The sequence below is a fragment of the Dermacentor andersoni genome, chromosome 10 (assembly GCF_023375885.2).
Source record: "Dermacentor andersoni chromosome 10, qqDerAnde1_hic_scaffold, whole genome shotgun sequence".
Lineage (NCBI taxonomy): Eukaryota > Metazoa > Arthropoda > Arachnida > Ixodida > Ixodidae > Dermacentor > Dermacentor andersoni.
Genome location: NC_092823.1, coordinates 104,913,522 through 104,932,226, shown reverse-complemented (window position 1 = coordinate 104,932,226; position 18,705 = coordinate 104,913,522). Strand labels below are relative to the sequence as shown.

At 43.3% G+C, this 18,705-nt stretch overlaps 1 protein-coding gene across 1 annotated transcript in view; it reads left to right on the top strand.

Moving 5' to 3' along the window:
* The window catches only part of LOC126544567 (fibronectin-like), a 32,208-nt gene extending 15,917 nt beyond the window's left edge, over nucleotides 1-16,291 (top strand). Inside the window, exons 5-13 of the mRNA XM_050191920.3 lie at nucleotides 1,449-1,739; nucleotides 3,649-3,924; nucleotides 5,930-6,229; nucleotides 7,032-7,316; nucleotides 8,828-9,130; nucleotides 10,693-10,956; nucleotides 12,332-12,616; nucleotides 15,432-15,549; nucleotides 16,130-16,291. Of these exons, the coding sequence (XP_050047877.1) occupies nucleotides 1,449-1,739; nucleotides 3,649-3,924; nucleotides 5,930-6,229; nucleotides 7,032-7,316; nucleotides 8,828-9,130; nucleotides 10,693-10,956; nucleotides 12,332-12,616; nucleotides 15,432-15,549; nucleotides 16,130-16,166 (2,159 nt within the window). The 3' untranslated portion in view covers nucleotides 16,167-16,291. The remainder of the gene's footprint in view (nucleotides 1-1,448; nucleotides 1,740-3,648; nucleotides 3,925-5,929; nucleotides 6,230-7,031; nucleotides 7,317-8,827; nucleotides 9,131-10,692; nucleotides 10,957-12,331; nucleotides 12,617-15,431; nucleotides 15,550-16,129) is intronic.
* Nucleotides 16,292-18,705: the final 2,414 nt, after the last annotated feature.

Sequence of the window (18,705 nt, the reverse complement as noted above, 5' to 3'; positions counted from 1 at the left end):
AAGCGTAAATAGGCAACCAGGAGTCGCCAAAAAAGAAAGTGAGGAAACAGAGAAGGGATGTGAAAAATGTGGAAGCAAAGCGACCATGACGATTTCCAAGAATGGGAAGAAAGAAATTACAAGGGAAAATGTGCACGATGATGCAGAGGGCAGTGCGTTCCCTTTTGAGGCCAGAGCTGGCTGCCTTAAGACAGAAACATACCGGAGTGCATATGCGCTACAGCATCAGACATGCGTGCGTTGCCAGAAAGGCCCGCAAATGACTCGACACATTGTAATCGAAGGCCAAGATATTCCCCAAGCTAGATACGTGGAGAATGTCCACCTTCAAGAAACGCTTGGTTTCAAAAAACGGTGGAGATATTAACTGGACAGCAGTCGAGATAAGTAAGAGACGTTTGGAGTATCGGTGAAAAAAAAAAAAGCAGGGAAGAGACTGCTAGAAATGCGGTCACTGCGAACGTAGGTAACGGTACAATATGCAATACGGAAGTTTTCAATACGAGAGCTATGATCGAGATCAGATAGGCAATAAATGTAGTGAAACCTAATTAAACAAAGCAAGATAGGTTGCTTTACGCTAGAACTCTGTTTCAAACTGGATGCCAATAAACATCAGCATCATCAAGTCGAGGTGAAGTGTTGAGTGGTGAAACGTTCTACAATACGGATATCAGAGCGTGGTTTATGAGGATCGTCTTAGTGGAGAGCTCCTGATCAATTTGGACAACTGGGCGTCACTATCTTCCATCCATAAAGCAGTTCACCCACCACATGCTTGGAGAACCAGCGTTCTTAATTTTTATTTACTCAAGCAGACATCGACTGGAATAATCATACAAGCCAGCGTCATTGTTCATGCTCATCTCGTGCATTTTGAGTTTGCCATTGGATCACTTGCTTGATTACGCCATGTGTTTGTCGTACCTGTTTTAATGTGTTTGCCAAGTTGTGTGCCGTTGTACCTACCCATTTGGTACCGGCACTGTGTGTACCCATTAGATGCAATGTTTGTATATTTTTATATGTGATAATTTCATGGCTTGTTCCTTTTATTCTTAAGCTATCCATGTGCCAAGCTTTCTGATTTCCTTTTTTGCACTTTTTGTAACTGATTACAGCGCATGGGAAAGTAACATTTTGTTTCTGCTAATTTATAAACTCGCACAACCCTTATGGTAAACACCTCCGACAGTGGTGTTTGAGGTATTGTGAATAGCCAAAAAGATAATAAGCTTATGCACGCTACACGACTAATTCTTTCTTGCACTCCTCGGCCGCGGGGATGTGGCCACCGTGGTTGCCTACCTACCTTTGACCTCGTACCCATCATCGCCTTCCTTTCAATATTGTTCCTCTTGTATATGGGACTTCAGGTTTCACCCTCGCGCCGGGAACGTGACATTTCCGAAGCGCGTCACCCAAACAAAGCCGTCCTCTCTTTTCAGAACCTCCGTCGAACCTCAATGTCGAAGTACTCTGCAACAACGAAGCTCGTGTCACGTGGGCGTACGACCACGAGGAATGGATCACCGGCTTCGTCGCCAGGCTCTGTGACGCCAGTGGCCTCAAATGCATGAATGAAACGGTCCACAAGCCCTCTCTGAGGTGCTCTTTCCCGCTGTCAAAGCACAACGCGACATACAATGTCAGTGTCTGGTCCTATTATCAGAGTCCTTCGACCAAGAAGAAAACGCACAGTGAACCAGCTGAAACGAGCCTGACCTCTTACCCGGAATGTGAGTATTTCGAACGCCTAAGTACGTCCATTCCACGAATTTTTATTTTGAGAGCGATTATAGGCATCCTTGAGATGCGCCTGCCTCATTGCTGTTAGCGCCGCTGTTGGCGTCGGTGCTCTTGTGCAGAATCGACGAAGCGAAGTCGACGCAACGTCAACACTAGGCTTAATCGCCTTGCCGGCGAAGCAGCGGAAGCGTTACGCCTTCCGCTGCTGTCACGAACGTGGCGCGCACGTACACTCTAACCGCACTAGTGATCCTGCTGAGCTGCTCTGTGTTTGCATCGGTCTGAGTCGAACGGGCTGTAAATGTCAATCGAAAGTTATTTACGAGATTTGACTGGGTGCTAACGCCAAGAGGTTTTCCGTCGCCCTCATCTCGTGCACCATAAAAGCGCGACGCCTGCATACACCACTGATGGCGCTCTTCCTTGCGCCAAGCGTTGTGAGACGCCAGGTTGCTTCGAGGGCGCTGTTACTTAAGCCCGACAGGATTTGCCTTGCGAGCTGCACCCCGCCAACATGTCGGCCGCGCTTATAGTTAAAACACCGTTCGCGAACTTCGAGCGAGTACTCTGCTATGGCTTCAATGTATCGCTCTTAGGGCAAAACTGGCAATTTTCTTTTCCTAAAGCGGTTGGATTACTGGCGGACTGCACCCATTTTGCGCATGTCTGCCTGACAAATAATATGGCCTGGTACCGAAGGCCGTGCAGCCTAACACAGCGTCTCAAAGCGCTAGCTGCTAAGAGAAAAGAAGACGAAATATTGGCTCCTGACACAGGCGCGTGATGACTCAAAGAGCGACTTTGGCATGAGAGAAGCAGGCCTTTGACCATGACCTTATGGTTAGACCCTTGGGCAGGTTTCTTGTACGCGTTCGAAAGCCGACGTTCTGTTTACACCTACCTTCACACTTCAACCTACCTTACCTTCACAGTGCGAACAAAATTTGGAGGATGCTTACGCTTCGCCCTTAAAAGAGGAACATGATGTCGACATCATTCAAAGATCCCCGACTCTCATGCTTCCCGGCAACTGCAGCTTATGTAACCGTAATGTTTTCCTGGAAACGCTGGCGGCGAACACTATGAACGAAGGCGAGCTTTCTGGTTCCTTTTCTTTTCTTGCCACCCACGGTGGGCGCCGCTGCTGCCGCGGTTGCGCCATCTGGATGGTGTTGCAAGGAACCGAGCGGGACGTGCCGCTCCCTCTAAGACATCAAACGGCAGTTGCAAAAGGGGTTTGTGTGTGAGTTTCCGTTAGCATAATTATGTTTTCTCATTAATTCAAATTACATTCCATCGCTATCATGTCTGTAGGCTGTATGTAAGTCCCACTTTGCGAATTTTATGATGCAGTTTACTTTGACAAATTCGATTAGTTCAGTTGACATACGTGGCACACGAAGGGCCTGCATGGATCGGGATGACTTTTCTCATACGGACATCGCCACCGGCGCTGACGCCAACGCCGATGCCGTATTTTGTGCGAGACGTCACCCATGGCGCACATGCACGCAGATGCAGAAACCTGGCGATCATCACATTACCACTATGCTATCGCCTACATAGACCGCAGTGCTAAGTTCTTGCCTAGCTTTCTTTTTCAAAAGCTTTCACTCTCACACTCATCGTCTAGCATGACTATGCGAAGGCGAGCGAACGAGCGTCTGTCTCACTGCATGCCGCTACCCCGATGCGGTTACGTTTATGCGGTTACGCTCATTGAATCGTTAGTTAGGTTAAGAGAAGTATGTATATTGAAATTTAGTTGCAATCAGCTTTTGGGGCAAATGCATTTATGTGTCCGTAAAATAATGGGGTGCTCCAACGAAGTTGAGGGTTTTATGAATATTTTATTCAGGCCGTTTGTTGAACGCACTGGTGTTCTATCTGCGTTTTCAGTGCCCGAACTGGACGACATAGCCGTGATCGGGGTGAACACAACTGCTCTCCTTGCTACCTGGACCACGGTGTGGGACGGCCGAATAGCGTTCACCGTTTGTTCCGCGCCAAAGGCTTGCAAGAACTACACCGTTCCCGGGGCACCTCGGAAGCACACTTTCGATGGCCTCAGTTCCAACACTACCTATCGGATCCGCGCTCAGGCAGAGGCGACACTGAAGAACAAAACATGCCGGGGCCACCTACAGGAACGTTCTGCCTCGACGTTTGTGGAACGTGAGTAGTAACGAATTCCTACGTGATAGCTTACACAATAGATAGCTTCCACCATGGAGGAAGGAAGAAAAGAGGAGGGAGCATAGCGCAACGCGATCGAAGCCGATATCAGGTGGGTCAGTGGTGGCCCAACACGTGATCGCACGTGAAAGTGTGCGGTTGGTTTTAGTGTTCCCTCTCTGAAAGCAGAGCCAAGGCAGTGCAGCCGCACAAGCTCGCACGGAGTATAAACTGCTGGCATAGCTACTAGAAACCAAGCGCCTCAGCAAATCTCGATTCTTGCTTCGTAATCTCGACGCAACAGGTCAAATGTTGGGGCAACTACTGTGGCTTCACGGAGCGTTCGCTTGCCAACGCTGGCTGCGGGACGTAATGCACCCTACTATATTTTTCGTCCCCCATGGCTTCCACTAAGTCATCGTAGGCGCCCTAATGGTGAATCAGCACGGAGAGCAACTGCGTCCGTGGGTGTCTCACGCGGCTGCAACACAGCTGGTAGGGTAGCAGGCGCCGCTGCTATTAGCTTTCCTTCCTCCATGGAAGCAGGCTACCCGCAGCAGTGTATGCGATACACTGACGTCATACTAAGTGTCATGCTGGTGAACCATCACGGTGAGAAGCTGTGCCCGTATCGTCAGAGTGCTAAGCTTTGCACTATTATACGGTTGAAGGAAGCATTTGTAGCAGCGCACGAGCACACTACTTTCGAGAAGACTGGCCAATTGTTTCAGTCATGTGGTTTAAAGTCACAAAGCAGAACTGGGCCCTTGAAAGATGCCTATACGCAGCGCTCTGGAATAATTTCTACGACCTGGCGTTCTTTAACGTGCATATATATCTAAATACAAGAACGTTCATGTTTTTAATTGTCTTGTACAAATAATAAACATTTATATAACTGTTTCGTATTCCGGGAGATCTGTAACTTGCCTAAGGGGCTATTATGTATGCGGGGCGTGAGAGCCCGTCAACCTGCCCAAATGACAACTTTTCTTTCTCACGACCTCATGTCGTTGGAACGCGCGATAAAGTGAATGAAAATGAATTCAATAGAAAATTTTCCCGAAGCCCCTTTTGGACACCTGCGATTGACGTGACTGAACATAAAGCGAGAAGCGCAATGAGTTAACACGACTGCTGTGCCTTTAAAAGCAAAGTTGCACCTAGTATGTACGTACATTCCTCAGTACGTTTCTTCGATATGAAGTGTTTCGCTTGAGTAAACAGGCCGGAAGGTCATCGTGGACTTCAGACCAACTCATGTAGTGTTCAAATAAAGAACGTGTTGCAAGATAATGAAAAGCAAGCGAGCTTGGGCGTCCTAGTTTTCTCGGTTGAGGAGTTTCGCATCGTGTACATTACGGAGTACGCGGACGAATCAGTGATTAGCTCGGACTTGATTAGCTCGAGCAGAAAACGCGATTAGTTCAAGCAGGCTAGGTGACTATTTGTCGCCTCGCCGTTTCAAATAGGATACCAATACAAATCGTCATCAGGTGTTGTTCTTTTCGTTATACTTGTTCAGGTAAAGCGAGACACGGCATCAAAATGAACGATGAGCAAGTCGTGGAAACCGCCAATTTAGGCCAAATTGAAAGAAGGAATTGGAAATGAAAGAGCTAACTCGCACAGTAGCGTGTGCCAATGCGTTGGTTACGTACACTACCCGTGAGATTCCTACGTAGGCGCTACGCTTTGATGCATAGCTTTAACAAGCAAATCGGAAACCACTGTTGCAAGCTAGACCATTTCGACGAAACAATATACGCAACGGGCCATGCCGTGTTTACAAGGAACAACTATTGTCGTTTCCTACGTGGCAATCTTTGTTACGATCCTACAAAGTGGCACTTCTTGAAACTTGTGCTCAGTATTCAACAAACATTAATTAAGGTTGCTATTTCATTCTCATGCAGAACAGAAGTTTTACGAGTGCAGGATGAAAACCTTGTTCAGATCCTGAAAATTGTTCCCTTGAGTATTTTTCTTTTCGTCGTTCTTGTAGGTCCGGGAAAAGTCCGCAACGTTCACCACACTGTTGAAAACGGCACCATTCTTCAAGCCAGTTGGGAAGCACCTGAAGGTTCCAAAGTGTCTGGTTACACCATCAAGTGCGGTGACCCTAAAACAAATTATACTGAATCTGGAGATTTTCAGGGTGGAGAGCCACTGATTCAGATTACTTTGGAACTTCATGAACTTGTAGCTGACTTCAACTGCTCCGTCTTTGCGTACAACATAAACGCTACAGGAGGCCGCGTCGATGGACTGCCAGTTAGCTTCAGTGCCTCCACCAACGGCATAGGTAAGTGCATCAAATAACTTAAACATATGACCACATCAAATATCTCTAGATTAATTTTGTGGCTAAGGCTTCTTTTTTTGTCTTCGCTGCAATCTTGACGTATTTTCTGTCTCGTAGAGTCGGCGTTAAAGATTTACCGCCTAAGGAATCTGATAAACTGTTGAATTTCCGAGTAGATTGTAAATATAGCTAGTGATACCGTATCAAATAAAACAGAAGACATGAAAACCGAATGGCATTGTGTTGCCCCCACATACAAGTACAGGCTGTACCATCCTGCGGGAATTCCCAGATTTTTCTCACATCATGAGGGCGGTGAGCTATTAGATTGATTGTGTACTTTTTAAGGCAAGTAGCTGAATTGCATACTTACGAACGTAACAAACGGCGAATCGACATTTAAAGAAATAAACTGCAAAGAAAAACATCCTCAATGTGGCAGAATTGAAGTATACAAAACTGAGCATTAAATAAAAATTCTCTGCCGGTTCACAGATATATATGTCTTTTAGACTGAGTGCAGAGCATTGTGTAGATATGGCTGCCCTAAATATGATACTGTCAACGTGCTTGAAAAAATACGATATAGAGCAGAAATAATCTCCGCGGACTTGTAAAGTGCTGTTTCGAAAATCTCAAGCGGTTTTCTTTCGCAGCGTCTCCGAAAAACCTGCTTCACGAGAGTTAGGTTTGTCAGTTAGGTACTGTCAACGTGCCTGAAAAAATACAATATAGAGCAACAATAATCGGCGCGGACTTGTAAAGTGCTGTTGTGAAAACTTCTGGTACTTTTCTTTCGCAGCGTCTCCGAAAAACCTAACTCTCGTGGAGCGCAACGCCACTAGCTTCACTTTCAGCTGGTCAGCCGATCCAAACGCAACGAAGTGGAAGATCGTGGCCACTCCGGAAGGCCAGTTGGGGCAAGAGCAAGAGAGCTTTGGCGAGTACGACACGCCGCACAATGGCACTGTGACGCATGCCGTGACTGGGCTTCTTCCGTGGACGCATTACAATGTTTCCGTCAAAAACTGCCGGGACACGTTCTGCGGCGTGCCTGCGTTTGTGCACAACGTCACTGAAGTCGCCGGTAAGCAAAGTTTAAGCTTTACGACGATAGTTTTGGGAGCCTCAAAAGTCAAAACAGCTTGAAACTTTGCAGAATACGAGGGCTCGGTATGCGTCAAGCAGGTTTGGTGTCGAGTGCAGTGCTACGAATGTCAAGCAGTGCGTAGAATGGGACATTAGTTGTAGACTTGTACTGCGTAACGAATTACATGTGGTTACATAGTTGTAATCAACTAAGTTTTTAGGCTGCGTGAAGGTTTAACGAATACTTTGTAACACTAACCCTAATTCATTCAATTTTTTTCCGTACCCAGTTACATGTAACCAGTTACATTTTTGGCAAAATATGCTAAAACAGCCGACGTAGCTTTGAACAATTAAATGTAGAGGAAACGTCAGTTTACAAAACAGAATAATTAACCGTTAGACCATTAGGGTGACAGGATGGGTACCAAGAGAAGGGAAGCGCAGTAGAGGACGGCAGAAGACAATGTGGTGTGACGAAATGAGGAAATTAGCGGGTGCTAGTTGGCATCGGTTGGCGCAGGGCAGGGGTAATTGGAGATTGCAGGGAGCGGCCTTTGTCCTGCAGTGGACATAAAATAGGGTGATTATATATATATATATGTGTGTGTGTGTGTGTGTGTGTGTGTGTGTGTGTGTGTGTGTGTGTGTGTGTGTGCGTGCGTGTGTGTGTGTGTGTGTGTGTTTAGCATATTACTCCAGATAGAGGTAATGATTTTCAGGTTATACCTAACGTGTGCACGTTTGTGCAGCCAGACACGCTAGCATTATCATTGCACACAACAGACACTTCTACGATTTGAGAAAGATTCTGAAGATTTCGCGTAAACATCATATCGAATTGTGTACCAGCTATGATGAAATCAGTATTTTGACAACTGTGGCGAAAAAAATTGAAGGTTACTTAACCTTCGCCCTTAAGAAGGAAAGGAAATAGCAATCAAAGATCCCTGACTGCTTCTCACGCTTCCCGGCAGGCACAGTTTCTGTAGCCTATTGTTTACCGGGAAACGCTGGCTGTGAGCTCTATGCACGATGGTAGCCGTTTCTTGTAGCAAGGCGGCCTCTCGCGGGGGCCCATCCCGAAGGTAGTGCACAGCCGCTTCAAAAAAAGTTGCATCATCAGGTTTCATTTATTATTTTGCCCTTCTAATTGTTAGGTATGAGAAGAGTTAACATCAAGTATGCGCTGTCGGTGTTTTGTTTCGTGACATTTGTACGTGGGCTGACATTCTAAAAATTCGGACGAATAACATTTTCAAGAACGTAAGTCAGCGTATGAGTAACTTTAGGGATCGCATGGTATGACAGTATAACCTGCATATACTACATGTCAAACAGCAAGGCGTGGCATGTACATATGCAGAAATATATAGGGAAATTTTCACTCACGGACAACTCCGCCGACACTGACGCCGGACTTTTGCGACACGTAACTTTAGAGACACGGACTTTAGAGACAGCGTAACTTCTTTTCCACGTGCTAATGTGTCACTTTCTCTATTTCAGCTCCCTCAGAAGTGCGCAATTTCAACTATTCGGTTGAAAAGGAAGTCGACGTTCTCCTGACGTGGGAGAAGCCGGATCACCCGAATGGACCCCTTGACGGCTATCTAATTCGAGTCTACAACGAAGACAAGAAGGAAACAATATACACCGAGGTTCCAGGAGATCTGACTGAAAAGCAGATGGAGTTAAAGCATGAATTCAATCTTTTCAATGTGTCTATATCAGCGTACAACGAGCGCGAATCCAACAATCAGACGATCTACGGCCCGAAATCTGAGCTCTTGTTCGAAACGCTCGGCAAAGGTAAGTTGAATAAAAAAGTTCGCGTTTAACAATACTTACGTATTATTGACTAGTAGCCTTTTAATTCAAATATATGCTAAGCTTGTACTAAAAAGAAAAAGTGTACAACAAGTTGCTATACAAAATCACAATCGTCATCAAGCGGATAATGGATGTATGTCTAGTGGCGTGGTGCTTTAAACTGCAAATCAAAGTAACACAGTAACTCAGTGGCTTTTGCATTGCAAGGCCAAGCCCAAAATCGAGAGTCGGATTTGCATTCACGGCAGCCGCGTTATGATCGCGATAATGCAAAAAAAAACAACACCCGTGTAATTCAGTTTAAGTGCGCGTTAAAGAGCTTTAGGTTGTTCAATTTACTGCTACTAGTTTATAAGTAGTAGCAATCAGGAGCGGATGAAAAAGAGGAGCCTAAGGCTGGAGCCAACGTTTCGGAAAAGGAACTTGTGCTGGAAACATTGACTCCCACCTGAAGTTTTCCTTCCTCACCTAGTGTTGAGCACGTCGATTCACCTTCCTTCGCTGACCCCTTGTCTACTAGCCATATTGAAATACTGGAGGCCGCCATGGTGTCTCCAGTGTTCCTTTGGAGTTTTAAAACCATTGAATGAATATTCCTTTCACAGTACGAAACGAGCAACTGATTCGTGTTGTTTTTTTGTTGTTGTTGTTTCTGTGAATATTAGCGAAGAAAGGGGGGGCGCGGTTAAACAATGCTACACAAAAGTACGAAAGGAAAGATTCTTTTACCACTAAATCATACTTTCCTATGTTTCCTATGACCCATGTTTCTGATAAAAGCTCTGAAAAGCTCTGAGAATGAGTCAGGCAAGTGAAGCCCAGTTATAAAGGGAATTGCTATCTTTGAGCCTCGCGCGTGTTCGTGGTTTTTAGCTGGCAGTCAGTGGTTGACTAAATTTCACCGTCATCTAAAGTCAATTATATTACCGACGCAGCAGCCCTCGCGCGATAGCTTTAGGGCACCCGAAGGTTTGTAGATTGCATGGCGACACACATATGACAAACCAGAGCGCGCGCGCACACACACACACTCATATATATATATATATATATATATATATATATATATATATATATATATCCAGCTATGCTAGAGCTACAAATGCGCAGATGGGTTTGGGACACGCGCTACCTAAATATCCTCAATGCGACAAATATTATTTCAAGCGGAGCATACCTTTATTAAATCGAATATCTTTGTAGAAGTGTTTGGCGAATCTATTAAATGAGCACTCATCGTCGGTGGTTTCTACACAATTTTTCATCGACATTTCTGGGTGAGTGCCGCGCACAGCCTGACATTTATTTATTTATTTCCCGATGCCGCAGGCCAGTTTAGCCCAACAGTGGTGGTATATGATTACAGAGAATAAGCATAAAATGAGGGTACCAAACATACATCTCGAGTAAACAATTATAACTGAAATTTGTATTCGCGCTGAAAATAATTGGGTTTACAACTGTGCACGTAAAAATAAAATAATATATTTCAAACAATATTCGGGCGAAAATTGACCAGTAATTACCCATGTTTATTGCAGGCCCCGTACCTCCACGTCCGAAAACGCAAGACGTAAAAGAGGACAGTGTCGAACTCTCATGGGAGGAACCTCATGACCCCAGATACAATATCACTGGCTTCAGCATCACAGTCGACAAGCAGCCATCGTACGAGACCAACCAGTCGAACATCACAATCGAGCACTTGGAACCATGGAAGGAGTACCATGTTAGTGTAGCTTCCTGTACTAGCAAAACAAGCTGCGGGCAGAGCAGGAGTCTCGAATTCAAAACGGACTTTGCAGGTGAGAAAAATGGTGTTCGTATCCACTGATCAGTTGTCTAGGTGACAAAAAAATGAAGCATATGTTTTTTCTTGGAATTCCCAGTGCACACGCTACTTAAGCATTGGTGGTTCTTATCCCTCTTGTGGTTCAGTGGCCTTGTTGATTTTGCGGTCAGGAAACGGGGTCGCGAAAAGGCTGTCATGAAACGATGAAACGAGTCATGAAACGGTGTCTAGCCAGATTATGAATGGATGTTTTGAGGTTGGTTTCACTAGGCGCGTTCTAAGGTTTAAGTAAATGCAGCGCAGTTGGGAGAAAAATACAGTCAATGAGAATTAGGACAGAGAAAAAGCGTCATGTGTGTGCCGTCAATATCTTCATCTCTGTTTTACTACGGTACTGATTTTAATAATTTAAACAATCCTGGCCCACCAATAACGTTAAAGATGTTCACAAATGGACGGATTCTTACACAATAGTCATGACTGAACAGCCTTATTTTTGCACTGATATGTCTTAGAAACGAGGTATGCAGGGTGTCGCAACATTTGCGAAGATTTCTTTCTGGCGTAATAACTTCTGCGTGGGGATGAAACCAGGAGCAAACGTTTATTACTTGAGAAGCTTACGATACGTAATCTGCAGATGGAAATATATAAATTTTATATGAGGCAGTCAATATATAGAACGATATAACCAGAAAGAAAGCAAGAGAAAAAAAATCGTATCAAGAAAAATTTATTTGTGTGGTTGGGACTAGCAGAAGATCAAGCTCCGGCGGGTACCTTTTTTATTAAATAAACATTGCCTGGCGGAGGCCTCGAATTTGGTAGCATTGATGTTAAGAGTTAGCATACTATGGTTTATTGGCCATTTTACTGTGCCTAAGATGAATAGATAATCTTGTACATAAACACTCTCGAAAGTCTTTGCGAGAATGTCCTCCATCGTATTTTTATTGGCAAAGCAGCATACCTGTAAGGCGGCAGATGCGGCATCGGTGCCCCTCTGCGGGAACTTAATGTTCTGTGCACTTTCATTTTCATTTACCTGATTATTTCTACCTTTAAACTAAACATAGCAATTAACGTCCAGTATGCGTTATTTTCTTCCATTGTCTATGTCTTCATAAGGCTGTCAATACCAAACATTGATCTGCACAGAGCACCTCATTCTTTCCTCCTATAAGTCAAGACTGATGTCACTACGGCACGCACGTTTTCGTGGCTGTGACTGAAAGGACACTTCTGTACAAGACGTCAACCATCATTTGGCGGAATCTTAAAGTATTTTCGTATTTATTGCTTCACTCAACTAGTTGAAGAAACGAGCCGTTAAGGTGCCATCAGTCATAGTGAATTAGAAAGACTGAAGGGTGCCGTACGTCTTTCAGCGCCATCGGAGCCACTGGACCTCAAAGCCCCGGAAGCCGGTACACACTGGATGCTGGTGCAGTGGGAAAAACCGAAGGTCCTGAATGGCCCACTGAGCGGTTACAACGTGAGCTTCAGCCACGGCGACAGCTATATAGACGCGGTCACCACGGATCTGCACTATAATTGCACGAAGCTGGTTCCTGGCACCTCGTATGACGTGTCGGTGTACGCATTCAACGAGGTGGAGTCAGTCATCAAGCGCGGAAACCGTACTACGCTCCAGGCTACAACACAAGCTGAAAGTAGGTGCCACAGCTTTTCAATTTTTCTCAATATTGACATAAGGGCGAAATCCTAAAAGCAGGAAAGAAGTGTAAATTAGGAAATTTTCAAAGTGTTAGGCTTCGGAGATAGTGTAGAAGGCCGTGTTATTCTTAAACCACAATTAACTTTCGATTTGGTACGCGACTTGAAGCCTTTGTACTTTTTTAATATTCTACCTGACCGGCCTAGTTTTCGTCTATCTTTTAGCTGTGAGAGCATCAATCTTACAGATTGACTGATTAGTAGACAATATTATTCTGAAGAATTTCTAGGTATACTTTTGAATTCTGAAGAAACACCTAACCTATGGCAAGTTTGGTAGTGTAGGGACCTGTAAAATGTTCATCATATAAAATTATTTGTCTCGTAGCTAAATTTTAGGGCAAATGAATCTCTTGTACTCAAACATTTCCGGAATGCGAACACTATGGCAATGTACCTAATCGTTTACCTGCGCCATTGTAGCAGCAGATTAGTGTCATAGCATTGAGCGACGGTGTTAGACATTTACTAGCAGGAAAGTTCACACGTTACAGGATATGTCGCATAAAGCGCTCATAGGCTAATACATAATATTCAAATAGCTTGAAGCTGCTTGCTTGTACGCGAAAGTTCCAGGCAACAGCTCGTGGATATTAGCTACTTGAGCCTGCAGTGAAACAAATAAATAACCATTGAAAACATTCATGAGAAACTGGGTCCTCATCCACGAAGGTACTGTATTACTATAAGACGCCCGATGTTTATGTAATAAATACTGTATTTTAGGTAACGACAATGTTTAGGAATACGAGTTTAGCGTGTGGTTGTATTTTTCACATTAATGTAGCCAATTTAACGTTATGTAAAACGGCGTGCGAGTGTGTCCGCATGCATGATGTTCAACTCAAGGTCCAATTAGAGTTTTTACCTATTCCACAATTTTGAGTTTCCAAAGTCAATTTGATGCTTACTACGTCCTACGTGTTTCTGTGGAACTTGCAGTTACATATGAAATTCATTTAATTACGACCATGAACGTAAGACGTCTAGACTAGTAAAAAATGAAAGAAGAAATTAATAAAAGGACAACCGAAAAACACAATGACAAAAGTTCCGAATAGCGTTTCGTCTGCTGATGAACTCACAAAGCAAGGAAGAAAAAGGAAAACATGCAAGGAGAAAATGCTCATGCTTCAATGGAGCTAAATGTCGGAGAATGTTTACACAAACGACCTCCCAAAAAGGTTATAAAACGCAATTATCGAACATGGCTTAGGGGATTGTCCGTCGGTTAGCCAGACTGAACATTGCAGAGTTCCTGTGAACATGTTTGTCTTTATCGTTTTTTTAATAAATGAGCGGATAGTGAGTACTTCCGTCGTACCCTTTCTTCGTGTGTACGTGTCGGAAATGGCAGCGCTTTTTTCATCATGAATTCATGCGAAGTAGCTGAATGTTGAGCCTTGTCAAATGTAGAATAAGTATCTACTCCCATAGCCAAAAGATTGACTAAAGCAAGCCTGCTCACGAAGCATATCTGAAAAAAAGTGATGTCAAAAGTAGTTGTATAGTTATTTAAATTTTGACATGCTTAAATTTATGACCACCTTATATCTCCTTCATTGTCACGAAGAAACCTGTATGGTTACCGAAACATCAAATAATTTCTTGCCCTTTATCAGTGACCAGAAAGCTTTGTGGCTCGTTTGTCTACTAAAAAAATTGACCAGCCAATGAAAAAATTGCGGGAATCGAGCCAACAGATAAGTGCGTCTTAGTGCACCTAAGCTGGCTACATTCAAGCATTGAATTGCATGGATAACCAAAGCTTTGCTTTTATTCAAAATACTTCACGCTGGCGTCTCGGTTGACTAAAATCGCGAATCGGAACACTATCTGAGCAAGCCTTTTGTCATTATAACGGTAAATGCGCCGTATTAAGTATATTCAGAGGCACTGACGTAACAGCACGTTCTCGGCAATGGGAGCACCCGAATTCAAAGAAAAGTGGATTGACTGTATAGGGACAGCAAGTAGCCATTACATGTCTAGCTGATCGTCAACGTATTCAAATGTCACCAATCAGCCATATGATGACCTTCCCGATGATTTCATCCGTACACTTCTGGTACGGGACGCGAAAGTGCAGGGTGTTTATGATAGATATATGCATGCATAACCTAAAATTCTGCTAAGGAAACGTACAGAAGACTTACGAATTTATATTCTATGCCAACCGAATTTTCTCCTGTAGGTTATTTTTATTCAGCTGCTTCATATAAGAGTACATCCGATGAACTGCCGTGAGCAACTTCGGTATAAATTCTGAATTGATAAATGAAAGAATAAAGGAAGGGACAAAGGTGCGAAGAAGACCTTTTCTTAGAATCGCTACACGTAACGTCAGAAATACATAACGTCGCAACTTTAGAATGCTCACCTTTCTCTTTGCAGCACAAATATCTTATTAGCGGCCTCCGTTCGATTTACCACAAAGAAATAAAACACTTTCCGCATCCAGCTGTTTAATTACTCATTTATCCATGTTAAACACTGCAAGTGAAAGTCACTTTCTATGATTTGTGGCTGCTCCTGTAGCAGATTTAGTTTTCCCGCTTTTGGTTGGGCGTTTGCAAAATAGTTCATGTTCATTCATTCCTCTCACGTCTATGCTCCACGCGTGATATACATTTATGTTTGTATTGGTAGCCTCAATAGCCTTGAATTTGTCTAAATAAGAAAATGAACGAATAAATTCCAAGCGTAGTTGTACCCAATGCGTCATATCGATAGCTTTTGATTTTATTTCAGCACCAAGCGGCCAAGGCGTCTCAACGGCCACAATTCTCTTGGCGGTTTTCATTCCGCTCATTCTGATTGTTGCCGTCGCTTCCTACTTCCTGTACAAGAAGTTCCAGAAGAGGACAGGGTAAGCTTTACGCAAATATAAAAAAGTTCAAATGTATGGCGTGCTCCTTAATGTACTTATCCTCTGATGTCGTTAAAGAAATTGTATAGGTATATTGTGAATTTATGTGGAACGCTCTTACGCTTACATACATCAAAGCATCTTCAAAACATCTTCAAAAACTCACAGCTGACTTACAGCAAAGACTTACAGTTGAAACTGAAGGAGGCTGCGATTAAGAGTGTACTATATGTGTAATTAGAGTCAAGGGTTGTACCCAGGCTTATATATAAGTATGAACTTTTGAGGGCTCATTGTGTTACCCATGAGAGAATGCTTGGTTATAGCGGTAACCCTAGGCCATAATTTGGCTAGGAACTGCCAATACGTATCGAAAGTTGGCGCGAGCTGACGTGCCACCTGGGTCTGGTGGTCCTATGTAGGCTTACTTATCTGGTATGAACTTTTGAGGACACATCGCGTTACCCATGAGAGAGTGGATATATCTCTTAACAAAAGTGCTGCGGTTCTTTAAATAAGTGTTGTGTACACTTCGTCATTATTCCTCCCATTAAGGTGTGTCTATTTTTTTCCTTCTTAGGGAACGCACACCTCTGAGGAGTGCCGAAGGAATGTAGGAGGAAGATTTATTCGAAATGAAGACACAGAAGAATGAACGTGCATGTGATGTGGACTGTGGTGTTTTTTGCTTGGTTGTGTTTGAATGATATATTATTATGTAAATAAAGAAAATGCCAAAGTAGTGATACGTCTTGAGTCCAAGAGTACGTACAAGCAGTGAGTGCCGTTTGCGCGAGAAGTAAACACATCTACAGGAAACGAGAGGCGTACTTACGAGACAAATTCTATATACTCGCCGTTGTCTTCCGCGTCATTTTCCGAAAGAAGTATCCTTCGGAATACATTTCAGCGAGAAATTAAGCATTCGAGATCTTGCCCTATTTATAGTTATCTGACCAGGCTTCCTCGTATAGCAGAAGCTTTAATGTCTCCTAAGTAGTTAGGACAACTGCTTCATCCGCCTTACTGCAGTCGTAATCTTATTCCATATAGGTTGAGCTAAGTACATGGAACACACTTGCAAATATTCACCTTACTGATTGGAGAGGCGGAACAAACTTGTATGAGTGCTTGTTCTTCCTTCGGTGGAGTTGCTTGCACCTGCCACTAACTTATTTTATGCCACGCAGGTTGCCCCAAGCACGTAGAACGTAACCGCAAGAATATCCCGCTAAACCAGTGGAAGATATGTGGAGCGGCGTTAAGGGCATATCTATAACAGTTATCAAAACTTCGGCAGCAAAACTCAGCGCAGGGCTCATGTCTTGAAAAAAGAAAGAATATTATCCAAAGTTCGCGAAGTCGTAGCAGCTTTGAAGTGGCTTGCGGGCTGCCGCTGCCAGGCAAGCTTTGTTCACCGAACAGTAGCTTGAAGCTTCCAGAAAAAACATAACACTCAAGTCAAAGACCAACAGAAAGAGACACTGGGGACGACAAAGAATACAAAATCATATATCTTTCTTGCTGGCACAATTTTAAGGTCCTAAATCTCGAAATTGGTTATGGTGGTGATCGCTTTAGTTTAGCTGCTAAGCGAACATGACTTCAATAATTTTATGTTACAAATTTGCTGTGTAACACAAGTGACTAATAAAATAGTAATGAAAGAATTTTTCGAATTAGCCATCTGGATAGTGCGTTTGCTCAGGAAACAAGTATTATCTGCCTTTTCTGGCAATCCACCTCAAAAGACTAAATTCCACTGTATTTAGATGTGAGTTCTATAGAGTCTGCTAGAATTATACAAAGTCTTTGCAGATGTGTGCAACAGATACATCAAAGACTGCGAAACTGTGTCAGTGAGTTGTCCAACCGTTCGGTAGCAATAAGGGTAAGTTTCGTTCGGCCTAAACATTTATCCAGGACTTTGCAAACTCTTCCCTATAGACGGCAGATCTCCTTCTGTATTTCTGAGCCTTTTCAAACGCCTAATTTTACCTGGGCTTTCAATTTCTATTGTCAGTATTATACAGTCATGTTCCTGAATTCTACATTTGTTGCAACAACTCCGGCGTCAGGCTTTGTGTCCGAACGGCCAATATGCTTTGTTCTTCAAGCACGTCATACAAATGTAAAACTACCAGAAATGTGAGAAGTTTAGGCTTGCTGGTACTTGGCCAAATATGTAGCTGGAGCTCTAAACGAACAAGAAAAAACAGGGGGGCGGTATAAAACGGCGCAATAAAATTCTATCCTGCTCGTTTTTTTTATATCACAATACTTTTTAGTTCTGAAGCTGATTAAGTGATGTTTTTTTAGTAGTTTACGGATGTCTGAAAGTGTGTTGACCAGAAATAGTATTATGCTAACCTGCTATTATGCTAAGCTTTAGGGAAGAAACCGAGCGTGGCAAGAAAAGAACAGTGTTAACCACCACATAACTAGCCTCGTCATCCCGTATAGCCGGACATTGTCAGTGCATGATCAAGATGTATGTATGATAGTCGCGCAAACTGCAATACGAAACGCCCGGTCCACTATATATTTTCCAATAAAGCACAATTGAACTTAGAAACTTAGTGGTTACAAACAATATTAACTAATATGCAGAAAAGTGAAGAAAGAAATGAAAAGAAAAGAAAAAGAAATTAAGAAGATATCCACTAGAGAAATTTGCAAATCAATACATGCACAATATGCATTGGTAAGGAAATTCCTAATTTATGGAAGAGTCTGTTAACTGTCGTAATCATGAATTGCAGAAAAGCACAGAGTTCATAAGCACTCGAAGGACGATGCGGTTAAATGTTTTGGAAGTTTATATTTATTCATATTTGTTATATTAAATAAAATTCGAGATTTGCGTATCATTTTCAGTGTACAAGTAATTGTTCGATATAAGCTAGTTGTGAATTAAGTAATAAGATTTCTCTTGTGAGAAAAAGTTTTATATACGCAACACCAAGGGACCAGGATTACGAGCGAAATCTAATATATGCATTCAACTACATTGCCACTTAGTCGACGCAAAATTTTGCCAATGAGATCTGCGATCGGGCTTCAGTTACAAAGCTGCGTAGACTTTCATTTGAGCGCTCGGCGTGACATCTGATGACTAAGTCTCTATACCGCGTTCCTGTCGCGAGGGTTGTGGTT